At 53.7% G+C, this 16,044-nt stretch overlaps 1 protein-coding gene across 1 annotated transcript in view; it reads right to left on the minus strand.

Annotated features, from left to right (window-relative positions):
• Window positions 1-584: 584 nt before the first annotated feature.
• Window positions 585-16,044, minus strand: part of CCDC57 (coiled-coil domain containing 57) — a 102,519-nt gene continuing 87,059 nt past the window's right edge. The window contains exon 19 of the mRNA XM_053211502.1: window positions 585-1,150. Coding sequence (XP_053067477.1) covers window positions 948-1,150 — 203 coding nt within the window. The 3' untranslated portion in view covers window positions 585-947. The remainder of the gene's footprint in view (window positions 1,151-16,044) is intronic.

The following is a 16,044-nucleotide window of genomic DNA, read 5'->3' on the forward strand; positions in this document are numbered from 1 at the left end:
CCTGAGGGCACAACCACGCTCTGCCCGGGGTTGGGGACAGGCTGTCTCCGTTTCTGAGCACGGCTGCAGGCAAGGAGTGCTCTGGCTGTGCCAACCAGGTGTGGACGCCAGGGGACAAAAAGGCCGAGGGCTCTGGATGAAGGGGGCAGCACATGCCCTGGCCTCCCCCACGCTGACCCCCGAGACCAGGGACCGTGGTCCCAACTGCTGAGTTCACTGCAGAATGCGCCCGCGGGTGTGAGGGGTGCGCGCTTACGACGTGGGGCGTTTCTCGGGCACCGAGGTGTGGCCGTGGTCTTGCGGTGCTTGGAGCCCAGGGGATCGGGCGCCCGGCTCCAGGCATCTGGGCGTCAGGAATGCCTCACTGCGGGGTGGACGTGGGAGGCGCCGGAGTGACCCACCGCCGTGTTGGCCTCACGGGGCCGGCTGAGGACCGGAAGGGCCACGTCCACCGCAGCAGCTCCCTGACGTGAGCGCCCCGGCACGCAGGCCAGAGCTCGGGGACCCGGACTGGCCACGGGGGCGCACCCTGACCCCCAGCTTTCACTTCTCCCAGGAGGGCCCCTCACACACACAGCACTCCGTGTGCGGGCATTCTGCTCCCCGTGTCCCCCACCACCCTCAGCGGGTTCTGGGGGGGCCGTGGTGCCTGTGACCGCCCCCCACGCCCCCGCCGTGGAGGCCGGCCTGGACTCCTCTCACGTGGCACTCACGCGCTGATGCCCTTTCCCAAGGGGGACAAGCAGACGGCTCCACGGCCCAGAGAGAGCAGGGGAGGCACGGGCTTTAATGGCTCCAGGCTGGTCAGTGGGGCACCTCGGTGGCTCTGGGGCGCCTGCTCCGAAGCTCTCTGCCTGCACCCCGCGCTCGTGCACACATGGGTGCTTGCGCACACGCACCCCTGCCGCGCGATCGAAGCTCGGGGCCCCAAGCTCCGACAGGGGAACTCAGTCCTTTAAGTTGTAGTTACGGATCTTGGGGGGCCTCTGGCAGCATTTAGTTTTTGCAGGGTGAGCCCTGGCAGTTCTGGCGGGCCTGGCCTTGGCCTGGGCTTCTGCCTTCACCCCTTCGATGGCAAGGGCAGCCTGTGCGCCCACGGGGCTCCCGTCAGGGTCTTTGAGGCTGTCGGCTGCTGGAGGTGCTGTGAGCTCTACCGGAAGAACAGCAAGAGAAAAGCACGTCACACCACAAGGGGCAGGAAGGGGCAGGCAGCCGGGTGCCCAGGAAGCTGGGCTCCCCGAGTACGAGCCGCTGTGTTTCTTGCCGGTGGGACCCACACCCCCACACTGGGCACTGTCACCCCAGCCCGTCAGCCCAGAGGTCCTGCCAGGGAAGCCGTTCAACGGCAGCAACTGTGCCCTGGGGTCCTGGGACACGAGGTCTCTGTGGGCACGTGCTCTCCAGCTGCACCGCAGGGCCCAGGCCTGCCCCTCCACTGGGCACTCTGGACATTTGGCCCTGAAAACGTCATCCCCTGCCGTGACCGTTTTGTAATGGGTCCCGGGGGGGGTGCCGAGGTTAATGGTTGACTCGTGGCCGGTCTCAGGCACTTCCCCAGCTGCCAGCTGCCCTCTGCGTGCTGGCCATGCTTGCCAGGCACCTCCAGCCACCCAGCAGCCCCAACACACACGGCCAGGCACAGGCCAAGGACCTGGGAGCCGGACCACGCATCACAGGCATGGGCTGACACTCCGGGGCCACCCTTCCAAAGCACCCACAACAGCGCATCTGCACTAGGGCGGGGTAGGAGACTTTTGTCTTTCAGGCTTTTCTTATCTGGCAAGCTTTTAGAACTACAGATGTATTTCTTTTGTGCAAAAAAAAAAAAAAAAAAAGTTGTTATTAAGAAGCAGTTATAAGAGACAAGCTAGAGTGGCTCCCTCTCGTGAGCTGGCCCAGCAGGGAGGGCCAGGACCTCCAGAGCCCCAGGAGGGTCCACGCTGGACGGGACCACCACCCCAGAGTGTACAGATGGGGAAAGGCGGGGTCTGGCAGCAGCATCTCACGCGTGAGACACATGGGGGACACGCGTGCCATCTGCCCAGGGTGGCTGAGCCCGTCACCCTGGGCCCGGCCAGCACAGGACTGCACACAGCATGAGCGGGGAATGCTGGACGGTGGGGACCCACCTGGGTGAGACCTGAGGATGGGCGGATGGGACAGAAGAGGGCCGGCCTGCAGCCGGTGATGTCCACTGCACTTCCCGATCGTGTCCCGAGTGCTATGAGCTGCAGTTCGGGCCCCTGGCCCTCACCCGGAGCCCCTTCTGTCATCTCCAGCCACCTGGCTCCTTTCCCTGAAGCCTCCCCAGGGTCACACACCCTTAGGTCTCCCTCCTACGCCCTGGGACCGAATCCTGGGGCCAGGCCCTGCTCTCCTAGTGCCTGGCCTGCGATCACCGGGGTCCTGGGGTGGGGCGGTGGTGCGCTTGGTCCCTGGACGCTCCCGTGCCCCTCTCTGCTTCCCAAGGCCATGGCTGCTTCTCCCTCATGAAGGAAGGGCCTGTGTCTTTGGTTGTCCAACTCCAGACCCGTTCCTCCTGTGCACATGCTCTCCCGGCCTGCATCCTACAAGCAAACCCGCAGGCTCGGACTTCCAGGCAGCCCCATCCTGCTACCCTGCCCCCTCTCCGTCCCGTGATCTGTTTGGTTTCCTTCTGGAAGGCAGCAGTTAGTGGGAGGGACACGGTCACAACCCTGGGGGGCTTCCCCCCCCCCCCCCCCCGCAACAGTGTTGGCACCATGTGCGGCCTTGGGGAGAAAGGCCAAGAAGACTGCCCACGGAGCCCTCCCTGAGGAGGCGGCAGATTCCTCCTGGGCAAGAGCAGTCCGGGCTCAGGCATGAAGCCGGACAGGTCAGGCCCGTTCATTCCCCAGCACACACCCTATGACCATGATGTGTGTCTTCCCTGCTTAACCTGAGGTGTGCCCTCGAGCAGGCCTGTGGCTGCTTTGTGGAAACGCAGCCTCCTCCACGCTGCCCTTTTGATCCCTGCCTGAGCCACTCTGCAGAGCCCGGCCTGGGATTTCTCTCTCTGCTCTCTGGTCCTCATCAGGCTTCAGCGTCTGAGCACAGGACTGGCCTCCTGTGTGCAGCTGGCCCAGCTCCCACCCTCGGGAAGGCTCAGCGAGCTGCCCGAGGCCTCCAGCTGTGAACCGGTCCCCATTTCGGAGGCTCCCGGGACCCTATGTACACGGGTGGCGCTGGTCCCAGCTCCCTGGATGCTCAGGGCCACTGCTCAGCCCCCTTCTGACCTGGGGATGCTGCCTGGGGCGGGGAGGGGGGCGAGCTGCTCTGAGCACATGCCACCTGGGCCTCGGAAGACTGCCGGAAGGGCCGGGCCTCGGAAGACTGCCGGAAGGGTCCTCGCTCTCCAGAGCCTCCCCTGGGGCTGGGGGTGCTGCAGGCCTCAAGTCCCAGCCGTAGTCTTGGACACAAGGGACGAGGTCTCTGGCTGGCTGCAGCCTCGGCTGGTCCCTCTGGGCCTTCAGCGTCCCCTCCCCGCCCTCGCGTGTCACCTGACACGCTGACGGACGCTGCTCCCACAGAAACCTCGCACCTGCTTCCGTGGGAGCCCTCGCGCCCCTGGGTTCAGCCCTTCTCAGTCTCCTTGCCCCTCATCCCAAACCCCCTTTTTGATTAGTGGTTGTGAATTAGATTATGTCCTACTCCCCAAAACCTTCCAAGCCTTCCCGGCATGTTGGGATGGAATCCAAGCCTCTTACGAACAGCGGATGTGGAGTAGCCTGGCTTCCCGACCCCGCGTGTCTGGAAGCTGCAAGCTCTTCCCAGGGCCCTGGGCCTGACCTGAGTGACCCTGCAGGAACTGCTGTCCGCCCTTGGTGCAGAGGCTCCGGGCACACATTCCTGGACTCAGCAGGTGGAGGGGGGTGAACAGGAGACCCCAGATCCTTCCTCGAGCTGCTCCTGGCCTTGGGCTGGGGGCACTGATCACAGACCAACCTCCTTGTGAAACATACCAGCATCTCTGTGCTGTCTCCTTCCTTCCTGAGGTTAACCCCCAGCACCAACCCCTAATCGCTCCTTCCTAATATTTTCAGGGCTCCCCCTGCCCCGGGTTCTGAGCTTACCCAGGCCTGTCTACTGGGGCCTCTCAGTGTGGCCCAGTGTGGCTCCTGTCCTGGGCCTGGGAGCATACTGGGGCCCTATGGAAGGGAATTTAGGGGAAATGCTCCATGAGTACAGGCCTTGAAGAGAGGCCAGTTCTGGCCTCGTCCAGGGCCGCCTTGTCCAAGGTGGGTAGGCAGGACCTGGAGAGCAGTCCCTGCCTCCCATGTGGACTCTGTGCCCTCTCCAGGGCCTGAAGCTCAGCTGTACAGGAAAGAGGTGCTGAGAGAGGCCTGAGGTGGGGCGGGTGGGTGGCAGGTGTGTGGGTGCAGGGCCAGGGCAGCGAGAACTGGAGATCAGGGAGGGAGCAGAGAGCGGTGGCCAGGAAATGAAGCCTGGCTTGCCCCCCAACCTGGAAGGCAGAGGCGACAGCAGAAAGAAGCCTCTGGGCCCCAGAAGGGAAAGAAGGCACAGAGAGCACGCTGGAGGTGTGCAAAGGCTGAACCGGCTTCCGGACACCGGGGCCGTGCTTGTCTCTGCCCTCACCCAGGACCCGGGGCTGCGTTTGGACAGCAGGCCTGTGAGGAGCTGGGTGGGGATGGCGGAAGGCCAGGGGCGACCAGATGGGACGGGGCGGGTTCTGATCTGCCTCCTTCCCACAGATCTAAGCCTAAACACTAGGTACACAAGGTAAGATTCCCACTGTCCACGGGGACCATGGCAGGTCCTCTCCCGTCAGCCAGGCAGGCTCACCCTCTGTCGCTCACTCTCCCTGTCCCTCTCCCTCTCTCCCTCTCACTGCTCCAGGTGGCCGGGGACCCTCACACGTTAGAGGCTGCTGGTCCTCATGCCCCGCCCCCCCCGCCCCGCCCGTGGCAGTGAGCTGCCCTCCGCCCCTCTTGGCAGGGGAGCAGCTGTGAGGGGCTGAGGCAACACTCTCCTTTTCCACGAAAATGAGGCCCCTTGGGAGGATGGCCCCTCGGCCATGGGCACACAAGCTGCCATCGTGCTCAAGGCGCTGTGAGCCACTGTGGCCACAGGCCTCCCCACACCGGACCAGGCCCTCAGGTTGCTCTCGGGACGTCTGATGATGGCCTTCGGGACCCCACGGCTGCTTTCGGGTAGCCCAGGGGGAGGGGCAAAGGGACAGAGCCGCCAAGAGCAGGAACAGCTCCATCAGGTGGCCGGCGGGCCTCCTCCGCTGCTCCCTGTTGGATTTCAGCTGCGGTGGGCAGCAGGGCGGCCGGAGGTGGCTCCCAGGGGCCTTTCCCTTTGGCAGGGTTGAGCACGTGAGGACAAGTGTCACGTGTGCCGAGTCCCGACGCGCAGCCAGATGGGGCTCTGAGCGAAGCTTTTTGTGCACACGCCTGCCTCATCCTCCACAGGGGCTGTGTGGAGGCCTGCCCGCCACCACCGACCAACGCAAAGGGAAAGTGGGTGGCGCCCACCCCCCAGGTGAGGAGCGTGGCCTGCACTGGAGGCTGCCTGGAGGAAGCAGCCGAGACAAACTAACTGGAGACTGCTGTATCACGAGTTGAACTTGGGACAGTCAGTCCCAAGTCTGGGCAGTTCCCATTTGCCTGGCTCCTCACGGAAGAGCGGCCCCAGCCTCACTGGGGAGGCAGGACCGGGCTCATGGCCTCCGCCGCGGTGCTGGTGCTTGGTAAATGAAAGCAAATCTGATGAATGTGTGCTTCCTCCCCCACCCTCGGGCCGCACCCCGCCATCTCTGACCTGAGACGTGAGCCTAGGAGAAGCCAGATGGCAGGGCGGCCCTCTGCCCACGAAGCCCGGGGCCCCGAGCTCGGCTCAGCTTCCAGCCAGCTACCTGTGGGCTGGTCTGTGACACAGGAGGCCAGCAGACGGCAGGGCTGCAGGGACCGGTGATCTGGCCGAGCCGGGGGTGCCCAGCCCAGGATCTGGGTGGAGGTCAGGTGTCCCGGGCTCCCGACTCCGTGCTCCCGGACAGCACCTGCTCCCATCAGTCCCAGCACAGCGCCTACCCCCTGGGCCGGAAGGTAGAGGGTCGGCCCCTGCCCAACCACTCTGGGAGGGGCCGGCGGAACCACGTTCCGGCCTCAGCGGCCTGCAGTGCTTCTGGGTGCTCTCCAGCGGACGTTTCCAGAACAGGCTCTTCTACAGAAAAGGGGGGCTGGCTCCAGGGCCTGGGGTCACCATGTGGACGCCCAGGCAGTATCACTCTGGCTCTCAGAGGTGAAAGTTCGTATCAGAAAATGCAATAGCCTTCCTAGGAAAGGCCCTGTCTGCCTCCCGTAGTGATCGGGGACCTGTTGCCAACCTCCCCGGCTTCTGTGCATGCTGCTTTAGGGGCACATAAACCAGGGCAGTGAGCCACTACCATCCTGTGAGTCAGTGGCCAGAGGTTAGCCTCTCGGCCAGGTTAGCTCCTCTGTCCAGCACGTTGCGGGCAAATGGCCAAGGCTGCCGGCCTGCGTTAGCTCCCGGGTCAGTGAACCGTAAATGCCGCAGACAGGACAGCGCCTGGTGGGGTGTGAACCCCCGAGCTGTGCCCCCTTCTGCGGACAGCTGGGCTTCCCGCTCGTCCACAGGGTTCCCTCATCCCCACGGGGACCAGGCCACAGAGTGAGCTACAAAAGCCGCACATCCGTAGTGGTTCCATCAACGGCCTGAAACAAAGGCATCCCACGTGCCCGTGTGTGATGCTGCGTCGTCGGGACTGCGGTGACTCCGGCAAACTGAAATACAGGTGAGGAGCGCGTGCGGTGGTGCAGAGAGCACGTGTGGTGGAGCCGCCATGCGCCAGAAACCTGGTCACAGGAGCCGAAGACGCCCCAGAAATACCTGTCACTGTCCTTCCCGAGGCACAGGAACAAGCCCCTCCCTCCCAGTCACAGTCACGCTGTTCCTGCACCCACCGCAGGGCCGGAGGGTGTCCTCCTGGAGCGTGACAGCGGAGGACTCGGGAGGAGGCAGAACTTACACGAGGCCTCCGCGTGCTTGTGCCGAGTTCTCAGACACGAACCTCTAAACACCCGCAGGGACTCAGACACGAGGGTTTGTTAAGCACGGGGGAACAAACCCGGTTTTATAGAAGGATCTACACTGAAAACCCTCTCAGAAGAAGTGCTGACATAAGGAGAGAAACAGATCCAGAAGGAGCTACAACGGGCCTGAGCAACAGGGAAATCAGAACCCTGAGCACGACACCAGCGACCCAATGTGAGGGTTCCATCTGGGGGGGGGGGGGGGGAGGGGGGTCTCAGAACCCGGCAGGGCTGCACGAACGTGGTTGGGAATCAGTGACGCTAAGACAAAGTCAGAACACGAAACCTGTAGCACAGCAGAAGCCAGCTGGACTTTTCCCATGAAAAACAGGAATGTGGAAGAAGGAAACAAAGAAAGCAGAGCAGAAAAATTAAATCCCAGAGATAAGAATTTAATAAATACAAATAAGTTAAACTTGCTGATGAAGATAAAAAACTCTCAGACTCATTAAAATAAAAACCCAAGCTCCCATGAGATGTCGTGTGGAGGACCCATTTAAAATAAGACACACAAGGGGCGCCTGGGGGGGCTCAGTCGGTTAAGCGTCCGACTTCGGCTCAGGTCACGATCTCGCGGTCCGTGAGTTCGAGCCCCACGTTGGGCTCTTGGCTGACAGCTCAGAGCCTGGAGCCTGTTTCAGAGTCTGTGTCTCCCTCTCTCTCTGACCCTCCCTTGTTCATGCTCTGTCTCTCTCTGTCTCAAAAGTAAATAAATGTTAAAAAAAAAAATAAGACACATAAAATTTAAAACTAAAAAAATAAAACACGATACCACAAGTGTCATCACCGGGGAATAAGACCTCTGTACTGGTACAGGTCTGGCTTCAGAAACAACTGACAGAGCTACAAGGGAAAAACAGATAATTCAGCACAGGCACATGGAGACTGTAACTTGTCCCTACCGCTCACAGACAGACAAACCCACGCAGAGGTGGCAAAGACTTAATCGAATTGATTTGCCTGGGTTATCAGACACACAGACATCTAAACTGGTAGGCAGAGAATAGAATTTCTTCTTCAGCAAATGGACCATAGGCAGAATCGGACCACATATCAGACTTGCCATAGAGCAAGCCTCAATTCCTTCCAGACATAATGCAATAAAATTAGACACCAAAACCAAACCCTCCAGGGTCCCTTCAGATGTGAACCTGACACCACATTACGGATTCATCCTTGCGTTAGAAAGGAATCCATAAAATGAATTAAGAACTATTCAGAACTGAGTCCCAGAATTTGCAGGACACAGCTGAGACCCACTTCTTGGGGACCACAGCAGCTCACCCGCAAGGAGGTGAGCTACACCTCCAGCAGAAGAAGCCAGAGAGAAAGCAACACAACAAACTGAGGGAAACAAGACGTAAAATTGTGAAGTTAGAGGCGGACTTCAGTAAAACAGAAGCCCCGAGGAAAACCACATACAGAACATCAACGGAGCCCAAACTGCTGCCTGTGGTGACGAGAACTTCTGCCAAGTCTGATCCAAACAAGGGGGAGCAAGTAAACACAGCAGGGGATAACTGGGCACAAGTGAGTGTGAACAACAGCTACCCACTAATACACTGATAAAACCTGGAAACAACAGAAAACTCCAAAATCACAACCAAAAGACAGCATTTGAAATATCCAGTAACTATTAAGGAAATTGAACTGTTGAGTAATTCTCTTCCCAAAGGCCCCAGGCTCAGATGGCTTCACAGGGGGTTCTACTGAATTTTCACAGAAACCAGATTTTCAAGGGACAGTATGTTTCCATCTTATTCAAATTATTCAGAAAAGTAAAAAAGAGTGCGAGATGCCTGGCCAGTTTTATTCCCAAGCCATACAAGGACAACGCAAGAGACACTTACAGGCCAATTTAACTTGTAAACATAGCTACAAAAACTATATATAAACATTATCAAATCAAATCAACCAAGTATTAAAACAGAACACCGTTATCAAGTAAAGTTTACCTCAGTAACGCAAGGCTGGCTTATTTTCAGAAAATCTACCACCATATTTTGCCACACTAATAAGTGAAAAAGAAAATGTTTACCAGGATCAACGCCAAAAAAAAAAACCTGATCAGGCTTAACACCTATTTGTGATGAAAACACTTAGTAAATCAGGAGTATAAGGGACAATTTTAGTTTGACAAAGGCTGCATTTTAAAAGTGCAGCAGTCACATTTAGTGGCGAACCCGGCCTCACCACCTTCAGGTTCACGAGTGGCAGAGATGCCCGCCGCGTGGGTGCGGGAACCTCTCCGGAGAGCCGCACCCACCTTGTGAGTGTAGTATCCGGAAAGGCAACGAAACTCCAAACAAGACTGCCTCCGGTTTCGTAAGTGAGCTCTCCCTGGAACGCAGCCAGGTCCCTTATCACATCTGTGGCTGGAGGGGCTGGTGGTTCCCGGTGGCCTTTCCTTAGCAAGGGGACAGGGGTGTGACCTAACTATGCAGTGTTCTCCAGAAATGGAATAAACCGCTTACGAGCCCAGAAAACCGATGTTACACCCGAAACTAATAGGAGATCGTTTTGCCAATTAGACTTCAATAAAAAAACCACAGAGAGAAAGCGAAAGTGGGTTTGTTCTATAAACTGGGCTTAATGTTTTTTTTTTTAAGTCGAGGTATTTCTTCAAACCGGATCTCGTGTGCAGGCCTGAGGTGTCGGCAGTTCGGGCCGGGACGAGGGTAGGAGCTCGAGGCTCCTTCACCCTCGCGGCGGCCCAGGGACTCCTGAGGCCTGAGCAGCCCGGGCCGCTGGGAGGGCCCTGCCTGCGGTAATGGCCTTCCCCGGGGAGCTCCTAGCTTCCACCGTGCAGAGTAATTAGGAGAGCCGGATAAATTGATAAGGGTTCCGCAACCAGCGGATGGTGGTGTCACCGTGGGGGAGCCCGTTCTGCTGTGACGCGCTTGGCTGCCCTATGCTAGGAACGGAGAACAAATGCGTGGCCGTGGGGCAGGAGACACTGAACGGCGACGTTCGCCGGGAAACTTCACTGGACCACAGCTGCTCCCTGATGTGTGGGTGACGCTGACCGCAGCTGCTCCTTATTTTAAAAACAGTTTCGGGGCGCCTGGCTCAGTCGGCTGAATGTCTGACTTCGGCTCAGGTCACGATCTGTGAGTTCGAGCCCCACGTCGGGCTCGCTGCTGTCCGAGCAGAGCCTGCTTGGGAGGTCTGTCCCCCTCTCTCTGCCCCTCCCCCACTTGCACACGCACACGCATGTTCTCTCTCAAAAGTAAAGATTAAAGAAAACAATTAAAAAGTTCCTACTGAGTTACAACTTACAGGCAACAAAATGCGCCCATTTGGGGCACCTGGGTGCTTTGGTCAGTTGAGCATCTGACTCTTGATTTCGGCTCAGGTCTTAATCCCAGGGTCACGGGATTGAGCCCCATGTCACATCCTGTGTGGAGCGTGGAGCTTGCTTGGGTCTGTCTCTGTCTCCTTCTCTGCCCCTCTCCCAGACTCAAGCTCTAAAAAATTTTTTTGATGCGCCCATTTTTAAGTGTACATTTCAACGGCGTTTATGTATGGAACGTTTTCATCACCCTGCAGCCCCAACCGAGCACTGACCGGCCTTTTGTCGCTACTGGTCAGACCGGCCTTCTAGAATACACTAGGTGCTTTTTAAAGTCTGGTTCTTCCGGAGACCAAAGAAATGTTTCTTGGGATTCATTCATGCTGTCTTGGGTATGCTAGCTCTTTTACTTGGGGAGCAGCGTTCCATTACACAGCAGCACCCTTGGGTATCCCATCCATCTGGGGGTGGGTACTTGTGTCGCCCCCTATGTGGGCAGGTCATGAATGAAGGTGTTGTGAACACTGATGCTAAAGTCTCCGGGTGCATGGATAGTTTTTTTTTTTTTTTTTTTTTTTTCTATTTGAGAGACAGAGTGTGGGCAGGGGAGGGGCAGAGAGAGAGGGAGAGAGAATCCCAAGCAGGCTCCGCATTGTCAGCGCAGAGCCTGATGTGGGGCTCGAACCCACGAACCGTGAGATCATGACCCGAGCCAAAATCAAGAGTCAGATGCTCGACCGACCGAGCCACCCAGGTGTCCCAGAGCTTGGATATTTCTATTTCTTCTGCACGGTTACCTCAGAACGGAGTGGCTGCGTCGTGCAGTGAGCGTACGTGTAACTTTTTAAGAAGCTGGCAAACCGCTTACCAGGATAGTGGCACCATATTGGGCGCTGCCACAGTGTGTGTTTGGGTTCCCACTGCTCCACATCCCTCTACCACTTGATATTGTCAGGCCTTGAAATTCTTGTGGTCATCCGAGCCAATGTGTAGGGGCACATCGTTGTGGTTTCAATGTGCATTTCCCTGATAACCAATAATGTGAAGCATCTTTTGTGGGCTTATTGGCCACCTAATTATCTTCTTTTGTGACGAATCACTGGATTCTATTCCTGAAACCAATACTGCACTGTATGTTAACTAAAATTTCAATAAAAACCCTCCAAAAACCAAAAATACAAAAAAATCTTTCAAAAATTGTCTTTTCAAGGAGTTTCGCTGTATTTTATTGTATTTGTTTCTTATCGACTTTGTATGTTCTGGATACACGTCCTTGACGCACATGGCGTCTCTCCCAGCCTGAACCTTGTTTTCCCGCCGTCCGCAAGGCACCACTGGACAAGCGGAACTCTGCACTGTTGATGGGAGTCCCACCTATCAGTGTTTTCATTTATGGTTCAGACTTTTTGTACCCCAAGGGATCTCTCTCTGCCTATCCAAAGTCACAAAGATTCTCTACTGTGCTTTTTTTTCTAGAAGTTTTATAGTTTTAGCTATTATGTTTAGGCTTATAATAGATTTTGGCTTTTTTTTTTTTTTTTTTAAGCAGGCTTCACGCCCAGGGCGGAGCCCAATGTGGGACTTGAACTCACAGGACCCCGAGTCAAGACCTGAGCTGAGATCAAGAGTTGGACGCTCAACCGAATGAGCCCCGCAGGCTTCATTTCTGTATTTGGTATAAGGGAAGGGTCGGGGTTCATTTCCCCCCCATGTGCATGTGTAGTTCTTCCAGCACAATTTATTGAAGCAACTATCCTTTCTCCTTAAATTACCATAGAATCTTTGCATTAACCAAAAAATCCGTGTGTGTGTGTGTGTGTGTGTCTACCCACCCCTCCCTGGACATGTGTACACTTTGCCAAAACCATGCTGTCACGATCAGTGTGCCTTTACCCTGAGTCTCACGATTAAGTAAAATCCTTCAACTTCATTCTTTGTCGAGACTGCTTTGGCTATTCTACATCCTTTGCATTTCTGTGTAAGTTTTAATTTTTGATCTCAATTTTAAAAAGCCTGCTGGTGTTTTGACTGGGATTGTGGTAAGTGTATAGACACATTTTGGAAGAAATGACATCTTCACACCGAGTCTTCCAGTCCATGAAGATGGTATGTCTCTCCATTATTTAGGTCCTAATTTTCTCTGCAATGGTCTTCTTTGGTGCACAGATACTTCGTTTAGTATATCCCTAAGGACTCCATAGTTTTGGATGCTACTGTAAATGGCATTCTTATTGCCTTCCAATTCTCATTGCTATGTACAGAAAGATAACCGATGTGGCACCTTGACCTCGTATTCTGGGCCTTTACTAAAGTCGCTTCTTAGTTCTCATAGGGTTTTTTGTTTTTTTTTTTTAAGGCTCCTTAGGATTTTCTATGTACTGATCACACAGTATGTGAATAAACACAGCTTTACTTCTTTGGCACTCTGCGTGTCTCCCCCCCCCCCCCCCACTCTTGTTCTGCTTTATGCCAAAGTTGGGGCCGGCAGCGCCGTGTGGGGTGGAAGTGGTCAGCGCTGGCATTGCCTTTGCCCTCGGTGATACGCCAGCTGCGGGCTTTCTCTAAGAGCCCTTTGTCAGACCAAGGGAGTTCTTCTCTAGCCTGCATCTGCTGGCTTCCTCCTCTTCTGGCCTGCTCACCTTTCTATTTCTTCTTGAGTCAGCTTCGGTAACTTCGGTCTTTCGGAGACTCTGCCAATTTTATGTAGGTCAACTTGCCAAACTACCGGCACGTGGTTGTTCTTCTTGCAGTGTTGTCTCCTTAATATCTACAGGACCTACAGTGACATCCCCCCCTTTCACTCATGACACAATTTGTAGAGCCACCGTTTTATCTGAGTCAACAGCACTGCGCGTTTGTCAGTTTTGTTGATATTTTTCAAAGAATCAGATTTGGTCTGATTTCCTGTATCATTTTTCTCCTCTCTATTTCACTGTTCCCCACTTTTATCCGTATTCTTTCCTTCCATAAACTTTGGATTTAATCTGTTCTTATTTTTCTAGCTTTTTATGGTGGAGGTGTAGATTACTGACTTTAGACCAGTGTTCTCTCAAAGAAGCATTTAAAGGCTTAAGTTTCTAACTACTACCTGTGATTTCTTCTTTGACCCATGAGTTACTTAGAAGCGTTCTGTTTAGGGGCACCTGGGTGGCTCAGTCGGTTAAGCGTCCCACTTCAGATCAGGTCATGACCTCACGATTTGTGGGTTTGTGCCCCACATTGGGTTCTGTGCTGACGGCTCAGAGCCTAGAACCTGCTTCGGATTCTGTGTCTCCCTCTCTTTCTGTCTGCCCCTCTGCTGCTCACACTCTGTCTCTCAAAAATGAATCAATGTTAAAAAAAAATTAATAGAAGCGTTCTGTTAACTTTCAAATTTTTTGGACATTTTTCTGCTCTGTTCTTGATTTCCAATTTAATAGTTTTGTGGCCAGTAAATACAGTCTGTATGATTTCAATCTTTTTAAATTTACTGAGACTAGTTTTATGGCTCAATATATATGGTCTATTCTGTCGAATGTTCCACATGCACCCGAAAAGAATCTGTATTCTGCTGTTGTTTTTAGAGGGGTCCACACCTGTCATTTGGGTCAGGCTGGTTGACAATGTTGAAATCTTCTATATCCTCACTGATTTTTCTGTCTACTTGTTCTGTTGATTACTGATAGAGAAGTCCTAAAGTCTCCAGGTATAATTATGGACTTCTCTATACAGTAAAACCTTGGTTTGTGAGCATAATTCGTTCTGGAAACATGCTTGTAATCCAAAGCACTTGTATATCAAAGAGAATTTCCCCATAAGAAATAATGGAAGCTCAGATGATTCATTCCACAACCCCCAAATATTCACATAAAAATGATTACAATACTGTAATATAATACAAAATAATAAAGAAACTACAAAATATAAAGAAAAAACCAACCAACTAACCTGCACTTAACTTTGAAAAACTTAGTGGCTGGTGTGAGGGAGACGAGAGGAGGGTTATTGTGTAGGACGACTTTCACTATCGCTAATGGAATCACTGCTATCTATTGGCTCAATGGAGTCTTTTTCTTTTCGTGCAGTTTTGACTAGAAACCTATCCAATGACCTTTCTTTTGCCCCCTTTTGAGGCTTTCACGGAAATGTGACATTGCATTGTTGTTAAACACTCATTGCTCGCACTGTTACAGCCTTATTCAGGTGGTGCTCTTCTATAAGATTTTGCACTGTTTCCCACATTTTACACATCTCCCTAACCTCATTTGAAGTGAGGGATTCCTCTGCCCTTTCCTCCTTCTATGCAGACAAGAGGCAGACGTAGACTTCTTATAACATCTTGCCGTTTTGGCCACTCATGTATCTCGTTCGTACTTCTCGATGATTTTCTTCTAAACTTCCCCTGTAAGCATCTCCTTCTTCTTACCCCCTTTCTGTTCAACCTTTTCCTGCATGGGGGCCATTGTATACACTTACACGGATGTTGACTCAGTACAGTATTAATAACCTCTTGTCATATTCTGTATTTAATGTAACTGGCAATGAGGCAGCAGAGGAAAGGGTCTCTATCTGCAGGCAGCCTGACCTAGAATGAAGCAAAGCCTTCCTAAGCTCACTCTTGTCCGGAAATGCAAAGGACTGTCCACAGGTGCTTTGAAGTGACAAAAATACACTAGTGCCAGTTGTGGGCACCTTCCAACGTTCTGAAAAATCACTGATTTCAGCCAAATACCGTGATCTGAGACCCAGCATCTGAGCATGGGAAATGATCACCCACAGTCCCGCAGCGAGACAGGGAGAGGGCGGGGGAGAGGGACCAATGGTTCAGCTGTGATCATGTGACGTTCGGTGTCACGTATGACTCGTATTGTAAGACCTCACTGGTTTATCGAGTTGAAATTTATTAGAAATGTTTGCTCGTCTTGCAGAACCCTCGCAGAACAAGTTACTTGTGATCCAAGGTTTTACTGGATTTCCTTTCATTTCTGTGTTTTTAAATTGCATGTGCTTTACAGCTCTCTTATTAGGAGCACACACATTTAGGATTGTTATGCCTTCCTGATGAGTTGACTTCTGTATCATCATGAAACGTCCCTTTTTACCTCAGGTTAATATTCCTTACTGGGAAGTCTACTTTGCCTGATGTGAAATAGCCATCCAGCCTTCTTAATCTGTGTCTACAATTAAAGTGGGTTTTTTTTTTTTTTTTAATTTATCCTGGGAGTGTGCACATGCGTACAAGTGGGGGAGGGGCAGAGACTGAAGACAGAGAGAATCCCAAGCAGTCTCCATGCTCAGTGTGGAGTCTGATGTGGGGCTTGATCTCATGAACCCGTGAGATCATGACCTGAGCCAAAATCAAGAGTCACACGCTTAACTAACTGAGCCACCCAGGTGCCCCTCAACATGATTGGTTTTAAATGTACCTTCTTGGGGCGCCTGGGTGGCTCAGCCAGTTGAGCATCCGACTTTGGCTCAGGTCATGATCTCACGGTTCGTGGGTTCAAGCCCCGTATCGGGCTCTGTGCTGCCAGCCTGCAGCCTGGAGCCTACTTTGGATTCTCTGTCTCCCTCTCTCTCTGCTCCTCCCCAGCTCACACTACCTCTCTTTCTCAAAAATAAATAAAGATTAAAAAAATAATAATAAATGTACCTTCTTGCTAAATTGTTTTCTATTTA

This window comes from Acinonyx jubatus, chromosome E1 (genome assembly GCF_027475565.1).
Source record: "Acinonyx jubatus isolate Ajub_Pintada_27869175 chromosome E1, VMU_Ajub_asm_v1.0, whole genome shotgun sequence".
NCBI lineage: Eukaryota > Metazoa > Chordata > Mammalia > Carnivora > Felidae > Acinonyx > Acinonyx jubatus.